The sequence below is a fragment of the Acromyrmex echinatior genome, chromosome 15, assembly GCF_024713525.1.
Source record: "Acromyrmex echinatior isolate Ae372 chromosome 15, ASM2471352v2, whole genome shotgun sequence".
Lineage (NCBI taxonomy): Eukaryota > Metazoa > Arthropoda > Insecta > Hymenoptera > Formicidae > Acromyrmex > Acromyrmex echinatior.
This window is the reverse complement of record NC_141866.1, coordinates 6,999,687-7,020,590: the sequence shown is the minus strand read 5'-3', so window position 1 is coordinate 7,020,590 and position 20,904 is coordinate 6,999,687. Positions and strand designations below refer to the sequence as shown.

General features: G+C 26.2%; 4 protein-coding genes across 7 annotated transcripts; 1 reads left to right on the top strand and 3 right to left on the bottom strand.

The window, feature by feature from the left end:
• Window positions 1–268: 268 nt before the first annotated feature.
• LOC105147037 (zinc carboxypeptidase) lies at window positions 269–3,893 on the bottom strand. Of its 3 annotated transcripts, XM_087413842.1 has the most exons (8): window positions 3,642–3,891; window positions 3,133–3,286; window positions 2,358–2,870; window positions 2,166–2,253; window positions 1,893–2,095; window positions 1,552–1,636; window positions 1,286–1,321; window positions 269–571 (listed from the first exon to the last, which is right to left on the bottom strand). In XM_087413842.1, the coding sequence occupies exons 2-8, from the start codon at window positions 3,277–3,279 to the stop codon at window positions 516–518; spliced, it is 1,128 nt and encodes a 375-aa protein (XP_087269968.1). In that variant the 5' UTR covers window positions 3,280–3,286; window positions 3,642–3,891; the 3' UTR covers window positions 269–515. The 3 variants fall into 3 exon arrangements, with proteins under 3 accessions (XP_087269968.1, XP_087269969.1, XP_011056064.2); XM_011057762.2 differs by lacking the exon at window positions 269–571 and having other exon boundaries at window positions 622–1,321; window positions 3,642–3,893; XM_087413843.1 differs by lacking the exons at window positions 269–571; window positions 3,642–3,891 and having other exon boundaries at window positions 621–1,321; window positions 3,133–3,283.
• Window positions 3,894–5,860: 1,967 nt separating this feature from the next.
• On the bottom strand, window positions 5,861–11,304 carry LOC105147038 (zinc carboxypeptidase A 1). Of its 2 annotated transcripts, XM_011057763.2 has the most exons (7): window positions 10,547–11,304; window positions 9,767–9,927; window positions 8,113–8,631; window positions 7,930–8,017; window positions 6,847–7,037; window positions 6,541–6,625; window positions 5,861–6,255 (listed from the first exon to the last, which is right to left on the bottom strand). In XM_011057763.2, the coding sequence occupies exons 2-7, from the start codon at window positions 9,923–9,925 to the stop codon at window positions 6,041–6,043; spliced, it is 1,257 nt and encodes a 418-aa protein (XP_011056065.1). In that variant the 5' UTR covers window positions 9,926–9,927; window positions 10,547–11,304; the 3' UTR covers window positions 5,861–6,040. The 2 variants fall into 2 exon arrangements, with proteins under 2 accessions (XP_011056065.1, XP_087269871.1); XM_087413745.1 differs by lacking the exon at window positions 9,767–9,927 and having other exon boundaries at window positions 10,547–11,301.
• Window positions 11,305–11,668: 364 nt separating this feature from the next.
• LOC105147039 (zinc carboxypeptidase) lies at window positions 11,669–16,113 on the bottom strand. Its single transcript, XM_087413746.1, has 7 exons — window positions 15,965–16,113; window positions 14,859–15,004; window positions 14,040–14,570; window positions 13,863–13,950; window positions 13,521–13,723; window positions 13,196–13,283; window positions 11,669–12,462 (listed from the first exon to the last, which is right to left on the bottom strand). The coding sequence occupies exons 2-7, from the start codon at window positions 14,997–14,999 to the stop codon at window positions 12,263–12,265; spliced, it is 1,251 nt and encodes a 416-aa protein (XP_087269872.1). The 5' UTR covers window positions 15,000–15,004; window positions 15,965–16,113; the 3' UTR covers window positions 11,669–12,262.
• Window positions 16,114–17,485: 1,372 nt separating this feature from the next.
• Window positions 17,486–19,744, top strand: LOC105147029 (threonylcarbamoyladenosine tRNA methylthiotransferase). The gene is made up of 2 exons (XM_011057753.2): window positions 17,486–18,192; window positions 18,400–19,744. The coding sequence occupies exons 1-2, from the start codon at window positions 17,792–17,794 to the stop codon at window positions 19,616–19,618; spliced, it is 1,620 nt and encodes a 539-aa protein (XP_011056055.2). The 5' UTR covers window positions 17,486–17,791; the 3' UTR covers window positions 19,619–19,744.
• Window positions 19,745–20,904: the final 1,160 nt, after the last annotated feature.

Below are 20,904 nucleotides of genomic sequence, written 5' to 3'. Positions count from 1 at the left end.
ATCATGAATAAATGGGATATCTGGAAGATATCTCATAAATAAAGTTATTGGCAATTTATCTAGAGGTGAAGAAATTGGCAATAAGACAAAAATATTTCAAACAAAAGTTGCTTTACTAAGGGGAAAGAATATACAAGGGATAGATGATAACATTGATTGATCTTGAGAAGATGTTCTTAAAGCCAGATTAATATTACTTAAAATTTTTTTAATAAAAATTATTTTTTTATTTCATGTTTATGTAGATTCTTCAAAATCTTTTTAAAACACTATAATAAAATATTTTTTCATTAGTACCATTTTTTATTATTTTTTTCAAAATATTTTTCAAATTATGGTGCCTAAAAGTTGACAAGTCAACGCTTAATTAATCCATTGATTAAAAATTTGAGATGAAGAGAAGACAATGACCTTAGTTGACAAGTTATTCTCGGGTTGAGATCATCTTGAATATTTTAAATATATTCTTTATAATTTTATATTATATCTTTATAGTATATCATTATTCTTGAGCGCTAAAATAGTATCTTCAGGTGCCTTACGGCGTTGTCCGACCTCTTCTCCGGAGAAACTAGAATATATTTAATTTCATAGACTCTATAATTTTTTTTGTCTTGAAATCCAGCCACATTAATATATATGATAAAAATATAATTTTTTTTACGTTTTGTATTATCAGTTTTATTGACTTATTATGAAACAAATTAAATGTTACAACTAAAAACATCAACAATTTTTTAATTGCTTCATTAAGATACGAGAAAAATCGATCTAAAATCTAAATAAGTGAGATGATTGAAATAGACAATAAAATACAATAAATAAAGTTTTGGGAAATTAAAAGAATAAAACATGGATCTGAAACATCTCTTAGATGTGCCATCTAAATGACACATCTAATATAAGTTTGTCGAGCACAAGAATATCAAAACATTGTAACATAATTCAGATTAAATTAAAATTTATATCATAAACAGTCATAACACATAATATATAACAACTTATATCTATAAACTCAAGAAAAACTGGACTAAAACACTAATAATTATAAAAAGTTAGATAAATAAAAATTTCATCGATATAATATTACTTATTGTTAGCAACATCAAATTTTACAAATCATTTCTGACATATTTTTGGTACATTGGTATCTCCTTAAATATGGTTACAAGAGAATCTACAGTCTCTACTCCAGTTGGAATAATTTGATCAGGAGGTAACAAGAAACCGTAATCTCCGCGATCGCGCAACTCGTATACATAAACGATATGCTTATTATAAGTACCTTTGATATAATCTGTAGTAGTTCCGGAAGCCAAATCTAAAATGAAAAGTGTAAATTAAAAAAAATAGCACTTTGATTTTTTTGCAACTATTTTTATCTCCAAAATATTTGAAATTAGTTTACATTTCTCATTTACAAGAATAAAGAATAAAAAAAATTTTCTTATAAACCTATCTATTTTATACTTTATATAATTAAGCATTACTCAATCACATGTACGCAGAAATAACATTATAAATAAGATAAGATAAAATTGTTTTACTTACATATTGTCTCAGCAATATTTCCAATTCGATACTCGGTGCTGTATTTTTTTTTAAGAGCTACAATTGCTTTTAAACCAATGGCATACTAAAAATACGAATATATGTAGAATAATTCAATCTGAATTATTCTATTGATCTTGTCAATATCATATTAATATAATAAAAATCAGATTAATTAAAAAACAAATTTCAAACTAATTAAAAAATGTCACAAACATGTTGATAATAATAATAATAATAGATAATAAAATAGATATATAAAATTAGATAATTTATTATAATTTCTTTTTTATACTGAATATTTCTAACAATTACAATATCTTCATAATAAAATATCATACCAATTCGTCATAATTGTCGAGATGGGCTTTTGTATGGCCATAAGGGAACATTAAAAGTTGCTTAAAACTATGAAATGAGATATACGCATAAAATTTATTAGAAATAGATTGAATATACTTCGATAAGCTCTCTGTTTCTATTTCAGAGAAAGGTTTAGTTCCAGGATAAGAATTGAAGCACGGATTTTTGCTGACACCAGTAGCTGAAAGTGTCAGTTTATAGCATTAGTTAATTACTAAGGAGCTGTATTCACAGAACGTATGAGCACTTACTATTCCATTTGTAGTTCCAATTTCTATTGAGATCTGTACCAACGCAAAAAAGATTTTGCGGTTTACGATTCTTTCTCCATAAACGATCCTGGAAGCATATAACATTTATTTTATGTATATTCATGTATATCATTAACTTAATTTGCATAAATTAGTACATGATTCTATGTAACGCTAGAAAATAAGATTTACCACTTTGTGCGTGTATACATATCCATCAGGATTGAACAAAGGGAATATGTACCAATCGTGGCTATCAGCCAGATTTCTGATGTCCGAGTTATTGCTGGTTAGTAACTGATGCAGAATGTACATGACAGTCGCCGGCGATATCCATTCCCTGGCGTGAATGCCACCCTCAAGGAAGATTCCGGGATTATTGGCTTTAAAAGAAACTTGGACGCCTTTGATCTGACGTTTCTCGTACGTCTTGCCGCCTACAATAACCTTCACTTTGTTAGGATACCGTTTGGCCAAGTCGTCCATGTTATTGTAGATTATTTCAAGACTGTGGTAACTCTTAAAATCAAACGTTGATTTATAATGAGGCATTGTTTGGTCAATTAACGTTTGGACATTTTCAATGTTAATATAATAGGGTGCACCGATTTCAGTTATCACTTCATAAAATTGCGGCAGATAGTTTGGGACTATCATAAGATTTAATGTCATGTTTACCCAGACTGGTGCTTCCCAAAATATAAACTGTAAATGAGATTTAATTGCGTAATTAATTTTAATGTTAATATAAGAATTTGTAAACCTAATTTTATATAATTATATATAATACAAATCTAATTTATTATGTATATATATAAAATTGAATTTACACGTTGGATAAATTATTTGAATGTTACAAAACTAATTTTTCAAAATTATAACAATGAATTTATATGACATTGATTTTTCTGAAGAAAAAATGTCTTTACACTCTGTAGTGCTTATGTTTACAATGTTCATATCTTACTCTATCATGAAATTTTGTTAATTTGCGAAGTAATGTGATATGTTTCTGCGTGGTTGGAGTAATCCTAAAGACTTTATAATTATCATATGTTGCCTTCTGAGCAGTAATTATAATTACAATCGTAGATAACACTGTTAACTTCCACATAATATCTCTGTACAAAAAGATTTTTAATAATTGTTGTAGTAAAAATCTACTTTCTTATCATATTGCAATATATCATTCTTATAAAAAAATTTAATTGTTGAAATGTGTCTGTTATTGTCAGATAAATTCTTAAGTTCTAAATAATTTAGAATACTTCTTGTTGATTAAGAAACATTGACATACATGTCTGCATTGTAGTCATTATAAACGCATATATGATTAATGATATAATATAAATATCTAACATTATTTGAAAAACAATTGAATATTATGATATAATTGTAAGTAAAAAGTTATATTGGGAAAATTATCCAATAAATGTAAGTTAAAGATTTATTATATTAATATAATTATGATCAAACCTGCTAGGTTAAGGTAAATATTCACATAATCCGTAATATCAGGAGTGTTTAGTGGATAAAAGTAAGAGCCAGCCACATAAATAGTAATGCAAAGACAAAATATGATGAAAAGAATCTACTAATATTGTCTTTTAAAAAATCGATATCAATTTCCAGCAATTGGACTCAAATCAGTAACAGATGTATCATTTAGAATAAAATATTCAAAACAACAACGTATATGTTGATAACTTGTTCGCGTTCAAAATATGACCTCTTTGCGAAGTCTTTAAATATATTCAATAATTGATCAAAAAAGATAAAAATTAATAATATACTAATTGTTTATCCCTTTAAATATAGAGAAATGTACATTATTTAAAGAAAAAAAAATTTTTTTTGATTCTCTTTTATTGATCAATATTTTATTACACTCTCTACAAAGAATGCTTAAAAAAAGGTATTTAGAAACAGAACTTCAATAAAGACGATGAATTATCAAATGATATAATTTCCTTACATTTATTACATTACATTTATTACCACATATAATGCTACATATTTTTAATAAAGATTGTTTCTGTATTATATATATATATATATAATTCTTTATATTTGTAGATAATGTATCTTTTATTATTTCATAAATAGATCGTTAAATGTCTGTTTAGTTATTTGTTATTAACATATGCATTTCTGCAATATTTTATACAACTATTTTAATATCTTCTATAAATAATAATTATACAGCAGTATATATATATATATATATATATATATATATATATATATATATATATCAAAATTTATTATCAGTGCTAAAAATTTCTAGTTACGTGTACTATAGGTTTTCAGCACTAGCAGTGAATTTTAGAACACAGTTTACGTATCGTTATCTTATCTAAATAATTATTATCTAAATAATTATTTTTAGTTTACTGCAAACAGAAATAATTGAAATTAATTTAAATTACTATTTTAAGTATTGTACTGTTTGTATTGGGAGTGCTAAAATAAATAAATAAATTAAGAATTATGTTTAATATTACATTTTGATAAATGTCAAAAAGTGATATTCTAAAATATAAATCGATTATTTTCAAAAATATACAGGTAATTCCGCTGATAACAATAACAAAAGCATAAAAAATCCAAAATTTCAATATATACTTAATATACGTAATATCGAAATTATATATTTAATAAACGTAATATCGAAATTTATTTGTCATTATTCAGCTGTAGATTACATAGAAATATAATACGTTCGTCATTTTCATTAAATAAAAATACGTAATCAATACACAACAATAAATTATTTAAAAACATTATTTATAACATATTAATGTATCATTAATTATAGTTATAAAAGAATCTAAAGTTTCTTCTCCAGTTAGAATGATTTGATCAGGTGGTAACAGCCAATCGTAACTCTATACTATTTCTATACATACTGATATACGACAGGTCTGTTCTTTTTAACTAAACTTTTGCTCTTTTTCATCTTTCTTCCTTTTTTCTTTAATAAGAGAAATGTAGGAGGATATACATGTATATTAGAAAAATACTTAAAAAATGCTTAAAAAATGAAAATGCAATAAAATTGATAAATTATCAGATAAATATTATATTTTCGATTGCAGTCATAAAAATTAGTGTAATAATAACTTTCGAAAAGATGATTTTATAATTTGTTTTTTGAAGATATTAAATACTTGTTTTTACTGAAAATAATTTAATTTGTATTATCCACAAGAAATAATTCTAAAAACTTAACAATTTTTGTAGTTCATGATTAGTAACCATGATTATAATCATAAAACAATACTATTCTTCTATGTAATAATATTGCATAAAAAGTTATTAATATTACATAATATTCATTATAAACATTCTTTAAAAGAATTTCATGACGTAACAATTTTAAGGACCAATTCAATTATTGATAGCTTTCGTTACCAGTTAAATTTAATATATTTATGTTTATTGTAATTAAATACAAATGCAAACGATATTAACATTAATATATATATATATATATATATATATCGACATTAAAAAATTATATATGTCTAAAAATATCAAATAAAATCTTTTTAGAAATGTCATAAATCGGGATATAAAGCATCTCAAAGATCTATATCCTTCTGATAACTTCATAAAATATTTTGAAATTTTAAGGAATTTTTTATATTTTTATTTCTACGTAGTTGAAATTTATTTATTTTTTTTTTAAATATACATATATAAGTAATGTCGATAATATAAACAACAAAAACACAGAAAATTTAAAAACATCTTACATAATTAAAAAAATATCGAAACTTATTTAGTGGATTACTTGGAAATGTAATATTAATTGTCATGTATCAAATAAGAATATATAACAAAGAAACAATAAATTATAAAAATTTAACGTTTCAAGAATGAGTTATATGAGTTATCAAATCATAATAATGTGACAATGTCTCATTACACATAGCTATAAAAAAGTCCAAAGTTTTTTTTCCAGTCGGAATAATCTGCTTAGGTGGTAACAAGAAGCCATATTCACTTTTATCGTACAATTTGTAGAGGTATACAATGGGTGTGCGGACAACATTTGCGACGTAATTTGTGCTAAGACCACTCAACTCTAGAAATTATTTTACACTAGTTATATTATAAGAAGCAGCGTATTTTTTAATTTAATGAAAAATTAAAATAAAATTCTGTTTCAAATGTATCTAAATATACATATGTATATTTAAAAAGAAAAAAGAATTAAACATTATACTGATTTTTATAAATATTTTATTATGAATTAAAAAACTTATGAATTAAATAAATAAATTATTATGAATTAAAATTAAAAATTTTATTATTATGAGAAAAAGTCTTATTGCATGATAAATTATACTAAACAATTAAGTGTTCTTACGTTGGAATTTGCTAATACATCCGGTCTCATATTGAGTATTATATTTCTTTTGAAGAGTTTCAATTGCTATGAAGTTGATCTGGTACTGAAATCATAAATATTTTATATATTAATTTCTATTGTAATATTTAATTATATTATTAAATATGCAAATAATATAACACTATGAATTATTAGAAAACGAACAACTTTTTAAACTTAATATGAGTTACGTAAACCCATGAAAATGTATTGCTTTTATAATTTTATTTCCTTTTTACAGCGATATTTCGAGGATAAATATTCTTTTTTAATAAAGTTTATTACCAATATTACATAGTGGGGGATATTTAAATAACTGCAAGAATACAGTAATTGCTGCCCATAGCTGTGGAACGAGATGTACGCGTAAAAATGGCTAGATCTCATATATTGAGACATGGATTCTGTTTCTATTTCTGAGAATGCCTTGCTTCCAGGATAATCTTCACTGCAAGGATCGTTGCTGACGCCAGTAGCTGAGAATATCAAATTGCAATATAATACATTAGATAAATTTTAATTTTACAAACTCTTTGAAGCTCCTAAAAAAAGGATAATATCTCAAAAATCGTTCACTTCCGATTTCGATAAAGTTTTGTAAAAATTTTCGATTAAAATCAAAGCTCTTAAAAGGTTTTCAAACGACTCCTAAGACAAAGCCATTTTTTTAAAGATAAAACAATAAAAACAATGTATATTTATATTAATAAAATCACCGATTTCAACGACCTTGAAATATATTAGGGGAAGAAAGGTCCATGGATTCCAATTTTTCACGTAAAGCGACATCCACTCCACATCACTCCCTGCTTATAGTGCGAAGTGAGGCCTATAATATAATTGTTCAGTTCCACATAGGTTTCTATCTTTTTATGCAAATCCATTTCCGATTAGAAATTAAAATTTGGTTTCAGATTAAATTACATACATCTTTCAAATACAACCTCTACGTAGGAAAGAGAATGAAATAATCTATTTTCGCACATACTTTCCACGAGAAACGAAATTTGTCCCATATCACGTCTTGCTTACAATATGAAATGAGATCTATATATATAGGTGACTATAGGGATTCACATTTTATCTTAATTTGAAAATGTTCAATGTTATTTCTTTTAACATATTTTAAAATTTTGTCATTATTGTAAACACTTACTAATTTTATATCATTTTATCTTAAAAATAACTGGCATAAAAATCGCCAAAAATCCCTTTAAGAACTTTTATTTTAATTCGAAATAAAGCTTTTTTTACAAAGTTTCATCAAAATCGGAGGTAAACGATTTTCAGAACATTGTCTCAAAGTATGAACTTTAGATATAACACTTTTTATTATTTATTGTTCTCTTCTATTTGCTGAATATTTACTATTCCATTGAAAATCCCAGTTTCTATTAAGATTCGATCCAATACAGAAAGAACTAGACGATTTGCGATTTTTCGTCCATAATCGATCCTGAAAATTATTAAAAAAGATCCACTTATGTAAAGTTTTAATGTATAATTAAAATTAAATATATATTAGATAACGCTGTGTGAAATAAATTTTACCTTAGTAAACGAGTACACATATCCGTCAGGATTGAATATTGGGAAAATAAACCAATTATGATTGTCAGCTACATATCTTACATCCGTATCATTACTAAATAATAATTGATGCAAAATGTACATAACAGTTGCCGGCGAAATCCATTCCCTGGCATGTATGCCGCCCTCGATGAAAATTCCGGGTCTCGTTTCATTAGATATTGACACTTTTACGCCTTTAATCTTACGTCCTTCGTATGTTGTGCCACCCACGATAACCTGCACTTGATCGGGATATTTCTTGGCCAGTTCGTCTAGATTATCGTAAATTTTTTCAAGAGCATGATAACTATTAAAATCAAAGTTCTGTGATTGACTCTGGGATATTGTATTGTTGATTAGTTCTTGAACATTACGAATTTGGAGTCTATGGAACATCTTATAATTGCTCACAATTTCATAGAAATGCGTGAATTTGTGCGGAGGTATCATAATATCTACTTCTTTATTTATCTCAGTTGGTTCTTGCCAATAGCTGAACTGTAAATAAAGTTCAATTTCACAATTTCGCTTAACTGAAATTTAATCTTAAACTTATTGAGAAAATATATATATATTTAAATATATATTAATATATTTAATTTATGTTTTATATATATATATATATATATATATATATATATATATATTTCTTAATCCTATTCTTGATTTCGTAACATTTTATTTATAAGTTATTTGAATATGTATGAAACTAATTTCATTATTTCGAATAAATGTATAGAATATATGAAGAGAAAAGTCAGTAACGCCTTTTTTTTGGCTTGGATCAGAATTTTCAAAAAACAACTTCTTTTGTATTGTATAATCATTGAGAATGTAAAAAATAACTATTAGATGAGAAATAAATGATCCATGTAAAGTTATAATTAATTATTAATTTATAAGATATATCATCATGATATCTAAGTTTTAAAACCATCGAATTCAGAGCAATTATCATCAGAAGATGTTTAAAAGTCACGTTCGTAGTATTTAACATAGTAAAAAATTTAAAAATAAAAAGCAAAATGAAAAAATAAAACAAAAGAATATTAAAACCTCTACAAACAATCATCTTGATAATGTAAGCTGTATAGATGTGTAAGCAACTAAAAGTAATCATCTATTTGTTATGAGTACACATAAATAACAAAAAATTAATTCTTTTTACTATGAGACATATTAATCTTTATTTTGAGCATAATAAATATTCTAGTCTAAAATAACATTAATATAATTATTAAAGTGTCTATTTATTAATATAATTATTAAAGTATCAATATAACGAATAAAAATGTTTTATTAGAACATTCATTAAAAAGAGCTTATCATAGTGACATCTATATCTAGACTATTTATTATTAATGGTTTTATGGATCAAGTTTTTTTCACTTAATAGTTATTTTTTATATTCCTGATACCCATACAATACAAAATATAATCATTTTTTGAAAATTCTAAGCTGGCCTAAAAACGATTGATTCTCTTCCTTTATATTTTGAATATTGACTACTGATTTGAATATTAACAAAATCAATTAATGCGAAACTAATTTTCTAAAAGAAAAAATTTACATACAAATTATTCATATTTTTCTTTCATATTATCTTTATTTTTATTTAAATAGTCTATTTACTTCGTTCGAGTTTTTCAAATCTTGAAGTACTTCCAACTGCATGTATGTTCGCGGGTGAATCCTAAAGACTTTGTAATTCTCGTAAGAAGCCTTAACGTTAGTAATATTATCGGCAGCTAGACCCGTGATCGTAATACACAACGCTATTATCTCCCACATGACTATATACGAACAGATTTCTCATAATTGATGATTACTTTTTTAGATTATAACATTATATATCATGTTTTTGAGATATGATTAATCACAATTATTTTTATTAAATATTCATATAATGTCTACATTTAACTCTTTTTAAAAAAAAAATCGATACACTTGTATATGCACAAAAAACATTTCTGTCTTACGATTCTTTTCATTCATAATAATTATTATTATTAAAACATTACATCAATACAAAAATCACATCTACAATAGCATATCTGAGAAAATATTAGCTTTGTCTTGAAGTAAAGATATAATAAAATAATTGTTAAATTGATTTGTGAATATGCATCATCATTTGTTTGATATATATATTTTAAGAAAATTATATTATTTCTTAATAAATTTAGTATACATATATACATATATTTAATATTAGGCAACAATAATTTTAATAATATATAACAGAATACATTATTAAAATTTGCATGTATTATAATTATTTAATAAAAATAATATAATATTTATAATATTGTCGATGTAATCGCGATGCACAACAATGTCAAACATATCTATATTTAACTCTCTCAAAAGAATATTTAGAATATTTATTAGAGAAAAAAAAATAAATCAAACCTGCTTAATCTATTGCATTAGGCTTGAAATAACTTATGCCTATAAGTTAAAATCTAGCCGGACACAAATCAGAAGACAATCAAATGAATAGGGTCAATCAACTGTTCCGCACTTCAACTGATCATACAAATATATAAACCGAACAGAAGACATGTCAATAATAAATAATGTTAAATAAATAAAAGTATATGTATGTAAATACTATTTGTGTTTAAAATAATCTTATTTTTTCCGAAATCCTTAGTATTAATATGTTCAACAATTAAATAATGTATAACGAATTAAAAAAATATTCTTTGTCAATATCAAAAGATGTAAATTTAATTATGTAGATTATGCAATTTACATGAAATCTTATGCAAGTTTAAATATTCTTTTTCGCTGCTCAATTGGCTCTTTATTATGAATACAAAAAAATACTTATAACACGAATAAATATCTAAATAAAAAAATGCAATAAAATTGATGAGTTATCAATCAGAGATTTTAAATTTTCAATTTTATTCGTAAAAAATAGGAAAATAGTAACTTTCGAGAAAATAGATTTATAATATTTCGTTCTCGTTTTTTGACATCGTGTAAGTCAGATGCTTGTTACCTTTGCGAATTTGCTTATAATAACTTATTAAATAAAAAGACTATTTTATTGTACCACGAAGTGGACCACATTTTACATTTTTTTTTCTCGTTGTGTATTATTAGACTCTTAACAGATTTACTAAGAATTTTCTTATGACTTTGTTAATTCTTGATAAAAATGACTCGCAGTACATTACACGGAAAGAAAAAATTTTATATTAAGGAATTGTAAGAATATTGTAAGATTATGTACGAATTTTTAATTTAGAACAATGTTTATATTATTGTAAGATTGCATTGAAAATGATTCGATTGGAGTTGAAACGTTTGTTTTATTTTATTTTAATTGTTTTGTATTAATTTTGTTTATTTAAATTAAAATTCTTTTATACGTTATTGGCTCTTTGCCCTTCTTTTATACTATCTTTTATTTATAATATTTATTGCGCATTAAGAATGTTGTGCTTTTCAGAGTATAACCTGTAATTGAATTGTGTATTTTGATTAATTATAATGTAATTATAATATTATTAAAAAATCATATAAACATAATTTTAATTTTATTTATAGTTTTATACATTTTAATTTATAATTTATTGTCTATATAATATATAAAATTGATAAATGAATCTAATCGTTAAATCTAGTATTATTTGTTATTATTAATAACAAGCTTATTTTTATATAATCAAACTATTCTATTCTTCCTTCTTAAACATAATAAATACACATCATTATATCTATTTAAATAATTTGCAAATTATTATACAAAGAAGACATTCCTAATTTATTGCAAACAGAAACAGTTTATGTATATGTTGATTTAAACAAAAATTATTATTGCAAATATTGTATTATTGAAAATATTAAAATAAATAAATTAAGAATTATGTACAATAAATAATTCTAATGAAAAATGTCAAGAATTAATATTATAAAAAATAGATTAAAAATAGATAAAACTTTTATAAGATTCGATCTATTTTACTAATAATGACAAAAGCATAGAAAATTGTAAATTAGTAGAAGTACAACTATTAATCGAAATCTATTTATCATTATTCATGAAAATATAATATTCTTGTATTCTTTATTTATCAAATAAAAATATAATCGATGATAATTAATTATAAAAATTTAATTATCTTGAATATTGTTAAGATATAATTCAATAAACATAGCTACAAGAGAATCTAGAGTCTCCTCTCCAGTCGGAATGATTTGCTCAGGTGGTAACAAGAAGCCGTATTCATTCTTATCGCGCAAGTTGTAGAGATAGACGACGGATTTTTTTAAAACACCTGCCATGTAGTCTACACTAAGACCGCTCGGCAAATCTAGGAACGATTATATTTTATATTAGTTGTACTTTATAACAAAGAAGCAATATATTTTAATGTAATTTAATAAAACAAAATAACAAATATATGTTAATTTTATATATATATATATACATACATACATACGCGCGCTGTGTGTGTGTGTGTGTGTGTGTGTGTGTGTGTGTGTGTGTGTGTGTAAGGTGTTTCAGAATCTCAAACACAATTTCAAGAAATGATAAATTTCAATCAAAAGAATCAGCTTTTGTTAAGGAGTCCAGATTCTCCGACATACATTTTTAAGAAACTATTCATCTGATCGTATATGACATCTGATAAGTTTATATTCTTTGATTTTGTTTTTGCAAAAGACAAATAAAGTAAAAACTTGAATTATAATATTGTCAGACGACACGCACAATGCTGTCACGCGATCGATTCCATATCTCATAACAGTCATAGCCATTTCAAATGAGGACAAATAACTTCTTAAAAATACGTCGGAGAACATAAGCACTTTAACAAAAGCTTTTTTTTATGAAATCTACCATTATCTTGTGAAGTTTGTCTGAGGTTCTGAAATACCTGAAATATTGTATTCAAAAAACAATTAAAACATTATTATAAAAATCATCTTATAATCGTTTCTTCATAAAATTATTTTTGTTAATACTTTTATGAAGAAACGATTATAAGATGATTTTTAACGCGACAAATTATTCTTTAGATATAAATTAAAGTATTTACATACTGGTAAAAAACTCGCCAATACATCCGGTTTTGTACACAGTGTTATATTTCTGTTGAAGAGCTTTGATTCCTATCGAACTGATTTTATGCTGAAATTGCAAACATTACATTGATCTCTATTATAGAATTTAATTATCATATTAAATATGGAAATATAAGCACAGACATAGCACTACAAGTTAAAAAATGAATAACTTGAATATGTGTTTAATGCAAAAAGTTATATATAACCATGAAAATCTTTTCAAACAATATTTCCCTTTTATCTTATTTTATAAATATATATATTTCAAAGACAATATTTCTTTATTAATAAAATTGTTTACCAAATGATCATAGTTGAAGATATGTGCATTTGTATAACCATAAGGAGTCATTAATAGTTGACCGTAACTATGAAACGCGATATATGCGTACAATTGGTTTTTCACGGATTTTATATATTCGGACATAGTTTTCGTCTCTATTTCTGAGAATGCTCTATTCCCGGGGTAAGTATCACTGCAAGCATTGTTGTTGATACCAGAAGCTGAGAACGTAAAGTTACAATAACGTACATCGAATGAATCTCAATAAGAGAGCTTTTCAAGCTCCCAAAATAATCTTAATTTTCGATAACTCTTTTCTATTATTTATTATAATCTTCTCTATTCAGACTGAATACTTACTATTCCATTGAAAATCCCAATTCCTATTAAGATTTGCTCCAATGCAGTTAGGACTGAACGGTTTGCGAGATTTTCTCCATAATCGATCCTGAAAATCATTAAAGAAGACTCACTTGTATAGATAATCTTAATTTGTAATTAAAATAACAATATTAAATATATATTAAAAAATCTTACCCCATGAGTCTTATTAAATGTAAATGCATATCCGTCGGGATTAAATATTGGAAAAATAAACCAATTATAATGATCAGCTACAAATTTCACTTTCACATTTGTACTAGTCAATAACTGATGCAAAATGTACATGGCAGTTGCCGGAGAAATCCATTCCTTGGCATGTATGCCACCTTCGATGAAGATTCCAGGATTGTTTTCATGATTAATTATCTTAACGCCCTTAATTTGGCGTCCTTCGTATGTTTTGCCGCCAACAACGACCTGTACTTTGTTGGGATACTTTTTAGCCAGCTCTTCCAGATACTCGTAGATTTCTTCAAGAGTATGATAGCTTTGAAAATCAAAACCCTGCGATTGATTCTCAGGTATCGTATGGTTAATTAGTTTTTGGACATTTTTAATTTGAAGTTTAAAAGTTGATTTCGTAATATGCATAATTTCATAAAAAGTCTGGAGCTGATTCGGAGGTATCATAACTTGAACTTCTCCGTCTAGCTTACTTGGTTCTTTCCAGAACCAGGAGCCATACTGTAAAATAAGATTTAATTCGCAATTTCGTTTGACTAAAATTTAATCTTAATCTAATTGAATCTACGTATTTTTTTGTTCTATTCTTAATTTCATGACATTTTATTTATAAGTTATTTTAAATATCTAACAAATTAATTTTATTTATCTCGAATAACATAAAATGTACTAAAATTTGTGCTATTTTGAACATTAATAAAATCAATTAGTTTTGATATTGATTTATTAGATAAAAAATTTGCATATAAATTGTTCGTATTTTTATTTTTATCTAAATGATCTATTTACTTGTTTTATGGACAATTGAAGTAATTCCAAATGCCTATCAGTGGACGGGTAAACGCTGAAGACTTTGTAACCCTCATAGCTAACCATGTCACTGGTAGATAAACCCATGATCACGGTCCACAACACTATTATCCTCCACATGATGACTATATACAAACAGATCTCTCATAATATGAATTGCTAATTTTCTCTTATAGATAATAATGTTATACATATCCTTTTTTCAGATATATATAATAAAAATTAATAATTAAAATTATCCATATCCATTAAATATTCAAATTCTATATTTCAGATCCTTTTGAAATATATATATTATATAACGCGCGCGCGCGCGCGTGTGAGTGTGTACATGTGTGTGTGGATAACTATAATATATACACAAAATAAGAATATACCAACAGTATAACTCTCTTTAATAATTGCCGTTACACTTAATGTATTCAAACATTATATAAGAACCATATTAACAATAACATAATATTTTAAAAATAATTATTTTTTATAAAACAAATAAATAATTATTTCATAAATAAGCATTGTCATTAATCTGATATACACATATATGTATACACATATACTTGGAAAGAATAATGTTATTTTTAATATTAATTCTATTATGCACAAATATATAGTATTAAACAACAATGTAAATAAATTTTAATAATAAGTATATAACAGTATATAAGATTTGGATATATATTAAAATTATTTATTAAAAATATAAATATAGAGACACTTAATTGTTGTTATAATCATAATACAAGACTAGTACCAAATACATAGACATAATAAATATAGATTGCGTATTTCTATATATGAATTATGTTGATTTAGAATTCGAAAAACGAGATAGCTTGATTCATAATTCTCTCTCTCCCTCTTTCTCTCTAAAGTCAGATAAAAAAAGATTCTGATATGATTCAATACAAATATTATGGATTTCTTTTTAATGAAGCATAAATATTAATTATAAGATCATCAGGAATACGCGATATATATATATATATATATATATATGTATCTATAATTAAACTATATATTCTCAAAATTCTCAAAAGATTTCAAATTAAAATTATTCATTAAAAGAGAAGAATAAACCAAACCTGCTTAATCCAAATAATGCGTTATGCCAGAAATGACTAATGCCTAAAAGTCAAAATTTAGCAATATTAATAGGACAAGAAAGTGTTATTTTCTCCACGAAACTCTCTCAACGATAGTCTCCAACAAACTGATCCACACTGATTATAAGTATGAAAGTCGTCGGGCATAATAAGATACATCCGTCACGTGGACAACGACTCTAAACAAAAATAATTACGAGAATAACTTGTCCACGTTCTCAAAATATTTATATTTTTCTGAATCTTTAATTTGAATATGTGTCCAACGATTAAATATAACAATTGAACGGATAATATTTTTTGTTTTCTTGCCAACATAGAAAAATATAGATTTATGTGAATTATATCAAATTTTATATCAGATTTTGCATAGTAATATTTTTCAAGAAGATTGTACTATAATACAATTTATTTTTACAGATAACAAATATATACTCTTTTTGTTATTTTCTATTAAAAAATCATCTAAAATTTACACTTGAGATAACTATAAAAATTTTATAATTGAATCTTATAGATATCTGGGAAAAAGTGTTTCATATATAATTACATAAAAATTTGATATATTTTATATACAATTATATGTAATTATATATAAAATACGTTCACTTATATAACATTTTCTCCCGAGTATCTCGTAGAGATAGTCTTTTGAGCAGTATAATCAGTAAAATACTGTAATTCTTCAATATAATAATCTTTAATCGCAATATACATATATTATATACCAATTTTACTGTGCAATTTTATCGTCAATAACTTTTGTTTTCGTTTGTATTTATAATTATTAAATTTTAATTGATTTAATTCAGTAGCTTTTTAAAAAAATTAGATGTGTGCGGCTCTCATCGAATCTATAGACAAGAGTAGGTATGTGTAACTGCATTATCGTTTTATTCATTGTAATTGAATACAAATAAAACATGACATAAAGATTAATATATATAAATTGACATTTAAATATTGCATACATATATTTAAAAGAAATCTGAAAAAACGTTTTAAATTCAGATGTAAAGCAACTCAAAATGTCTTATAGATATCTTTCTAATAATTTCGTAAAATGTTTTCAAAATTTTAAGGAGTCTTTTATTTCTATCAATCTAACAACAATAATGTATTATAACTTTAATTTTGATTTAATATAATATTTATTTTCTCTGATTCTCCTTACATAAAAAATAAAATTTAAAAAAATAAAAACAAATTAAATACCGAGAATAATGTAATTTACATTGATTGAAACAGATATTAGTCGATTCCAAAAATATTACAGTTCTGTTTTGTAAGTGAAAATTAATATTTTAATTATTGATATTTTAAATAGAGATTTATGTTCTTAAAATTAATAAAATATGAGGCGAATATAGTCATACTAATTGTTCAAAATTTCTAAAAACCAATTTCAAAAAATTCCAAGGAAAGATTTAATTAATATAAACTTTTTTAAATATATTTTATCAATTAACGATAAAATCTCAACTTTTCTTTAAATATTTAATGAACAAAAATATCTCTAGATGGCACCTTATGTAATAAAAACAATATAACCTAACTCTAATCTATTTTAATTCTATTCTTAAGAACCTGTGCATTTACATTTAAAAGGTATAAATAAGAGCTAAACAATTAATAACATGAGATTCTTACTATTTTTTACAATTTTTCAATAATTTCAAGACAATTTATATTGGACTTGGATGTGTTAATTCAGTAACACATGCACTTAACCTCAAATTGTTAAAGTGATACGTTTTACGAGTACAGTGGACCATTTCTTAGAAATCATTTTTGTCTTTAACGAACATGCCTGCTCCATGCGAGGAAATTATCGAGGACATCGAGGATTTAATTGCGTCCCAGGACATAACGCCTAAGGAGAGATATAATTCGCGGAAACATATCACGATACGACCAAAGCGAAGGAAGCAATTGCAAGAGGAAGTATCGCAGCCGTCTATCTTGTCGAGCATAATACCCGGCACGCAAACGATTTATGTAAAAACATGGGGATGCACGCACAACAGTTCGGACACCGAATATATGACCGGTCAATTAGCGTCGTATGATTATAATTTGACCGAGGATAAACTGAAAGCGGATTTGTGGCTTCTAAACTCTTGCACTGTGAAGAGTCCTGCAGAAGATCAATTTAGGAATGAAATAGAGTATGGAAAGAAAATTGGCAAGCACGTTGTAGTTGCTGGGTATGTAATTATGCACCTGCAATGGTGGAACAAGAATTTGATAATGCATTATCTATAATGTAATATCATTATTTGTAAATTCTGTTATCTGATACTTGTATTTAATCGAACATTAGTATAGAATTTTAATAGTACAATGAACTTTCTAATTTAAAAAATTATTTAGAGCTATCTTAAGATTCTAAACATTTTATTTGTATCTTATAGATGTGTACCACAAGGTGCTCCAAAATCTTCCTTCCTTCAAGGATTGAGTGTAATTGGAGTACAACAAATTGATCGAGTAGTAGAAGTTGTGGAAGAAACTTTGAAAGGAAATACAGTCAGATTCTTACAGCAGAAGAAGGACCTTGGTAAGAAGACAGGCGGAGCTTCACTGAATCTTCCAAAGGTACGCCGGAATCCGCTTATCGAGATTATAGCCATTAACACAGGCTGCTTGAATCAATGCACCTACTGCAAGACAAAACATGCACGAGGTGAACTAGGTAGTTATCCTCCAGAAGAGATAGTCGAACGAGCCAAGCAAGCTTTTGAGGAGGGTGTATGTGAGTTGTGGCTCACATCGGAAGATACAGGCGCCTATGGTAGGGACATTGGCACTAATTTGCCAAAACTACTGTGGCAATTGATAGATGTGATTCCTGACGGTTGCATGATGCGCATCGGTATGACCAATCCACCATATATCTTGGAACATCTGGATGAAATGACCAAGATTCTAAGGCATTCTAAGGTCTATAGCTTCCTACATATTCCGGTACAGTCTGGTAGTGATCATGTACTAGCTGACATGAAGCGGGAGTATACATGTGCCGAATTCGAGCATGTAGTAAACTTTCTAAGCGAGCGAGTGCCTGGTTTGACTATCGCCACAGACATTATTTGCGGTTTCCCAACGGAAACGGAGATGGATTTCGAAGAGACGATGACACTCTGTCAAAAATACAAGTTCCCAAGCCTCTTTATCAATCAGTTCTTCTCTCGACCCGGCACGCCTGCCGCTAGGATGCCGAAGGTACCTGCGCAAAAGGTAAAAACTAGAACCAAGAGATTGTCGGAATTCTTCCAGTCCTACGAACCATACGGACACAAAGTGGGGCTGATACAGAAGGTGTTAGTAACAGAGGTATCGCATGATAAGCAGCATTACGTGGGTCATAACAAATTCTACGAACAAGTGTTGATTCCGCTGAAGCAGGGGTACATGGGAAAAATGATTGACGTAAGGATTATAGAAGCGACGAAGTTCTCTATGAAGGGAGACCCGATCGGTAAAGGTATGTCTCCGGCACTGAGGTCTCCTCTACCACAAGGCGTTGTTTCCAAATTACCCTATGAAAAGCCATCGAAATATGGAATAGTGACATTTACGATGCTGTTATTAGCTGTGATCCTTAGAATATTATGGAAATTTTTGATTTAGATACACGATTTAGATACAAAATTCTGCAACTAATTATGTAAATACACTGCTCATATAACGCTATAAATTATAATTTTATATTTGCATGGAATAAATATCTCAAAATATTTATTTTCAGAAATAAAATCTCTAAACATTTATATTAGTAACTTTTAGTATAAGTTATTTAGTTTTGGATAAAGTGAGAGAAAGAATACATAAGATACGCGAAAAAATACTATATTTAATTGACAATACAGGAACCTACCCTGAAAGGGCTTACAACATTCAATTAGCTTAATATACATTTGCTACAATAATTCTTCGGCACTTCTAGACGCATTTCTGAAATCGTTTCTAACGTATAAATTCGAAATAGTCTCCAACTACAAAAATATAATAATATAATAATAATAATAATATAATAATAATATATAATATGAGAAGAGTATTGAGCATTCTCGCATTTTGTTGAAGTATATCTTCGAGCAAATGTATTATAAAACTTATATACTAAACACGAAAATATGTTTGCTTTTATAAAAATATCAAATATTTTTCTTATTACCTTATGGAGGCACTTTATTTGGTATCACTTTTTCGTGTGTGTGTGTTTGTGTGTGTGTGTGCGTGTGTGCGTGTGCGCGCGCGCGCGTGTGTATTGCTTATATTGGGGCATTGAAACTAATGACTCAAGTTTTACTTGCTAAATTTATGCAAAGCATAATTGTAGCGAAAGAAAAATGCGTTTTCTTTTATAAAAATGTTATAACTTAGTGATGCAGGCGGGCTGTAAACCGATATAAATTCAGATATTATATATCAGTAAAATTTGAAATTATGTAAAATAATTGTATTAGAGTCTTCCAATTAAAATAATATTTAAATAACACTTTTGATTCAGATAATTAATGAAAAACTTAAAAAATATCCAATAAGTAATTTAAAAAATTCTAATGAATACCTGTGTGCATAAAAAATCGAGATATTATTATTAAAACTTTTTCACTTGAATTATCTTGTGGATATCGTGGTAACGAATAACTTCTACATCTATTTTCTTTTCTAGAGAGCATAAGAGAGCAATAATTCGTACAAAAATTTAAATGCAAAAAAAAATAATAAAATTTGTTTCCTTTGCCAATGTTATAAAAAAAATTTCACTAAAATCATTAAAAATCATCGGCTAAATCTTTTTTGTAAAGACTACACAGTAATCTGTGAAAAGAAACATCGTTAATTATATAATACAGTGATGCGCAACCTTTTTTAAGGATCATTTTCAGAGAATTATTTTCAGAAATGGG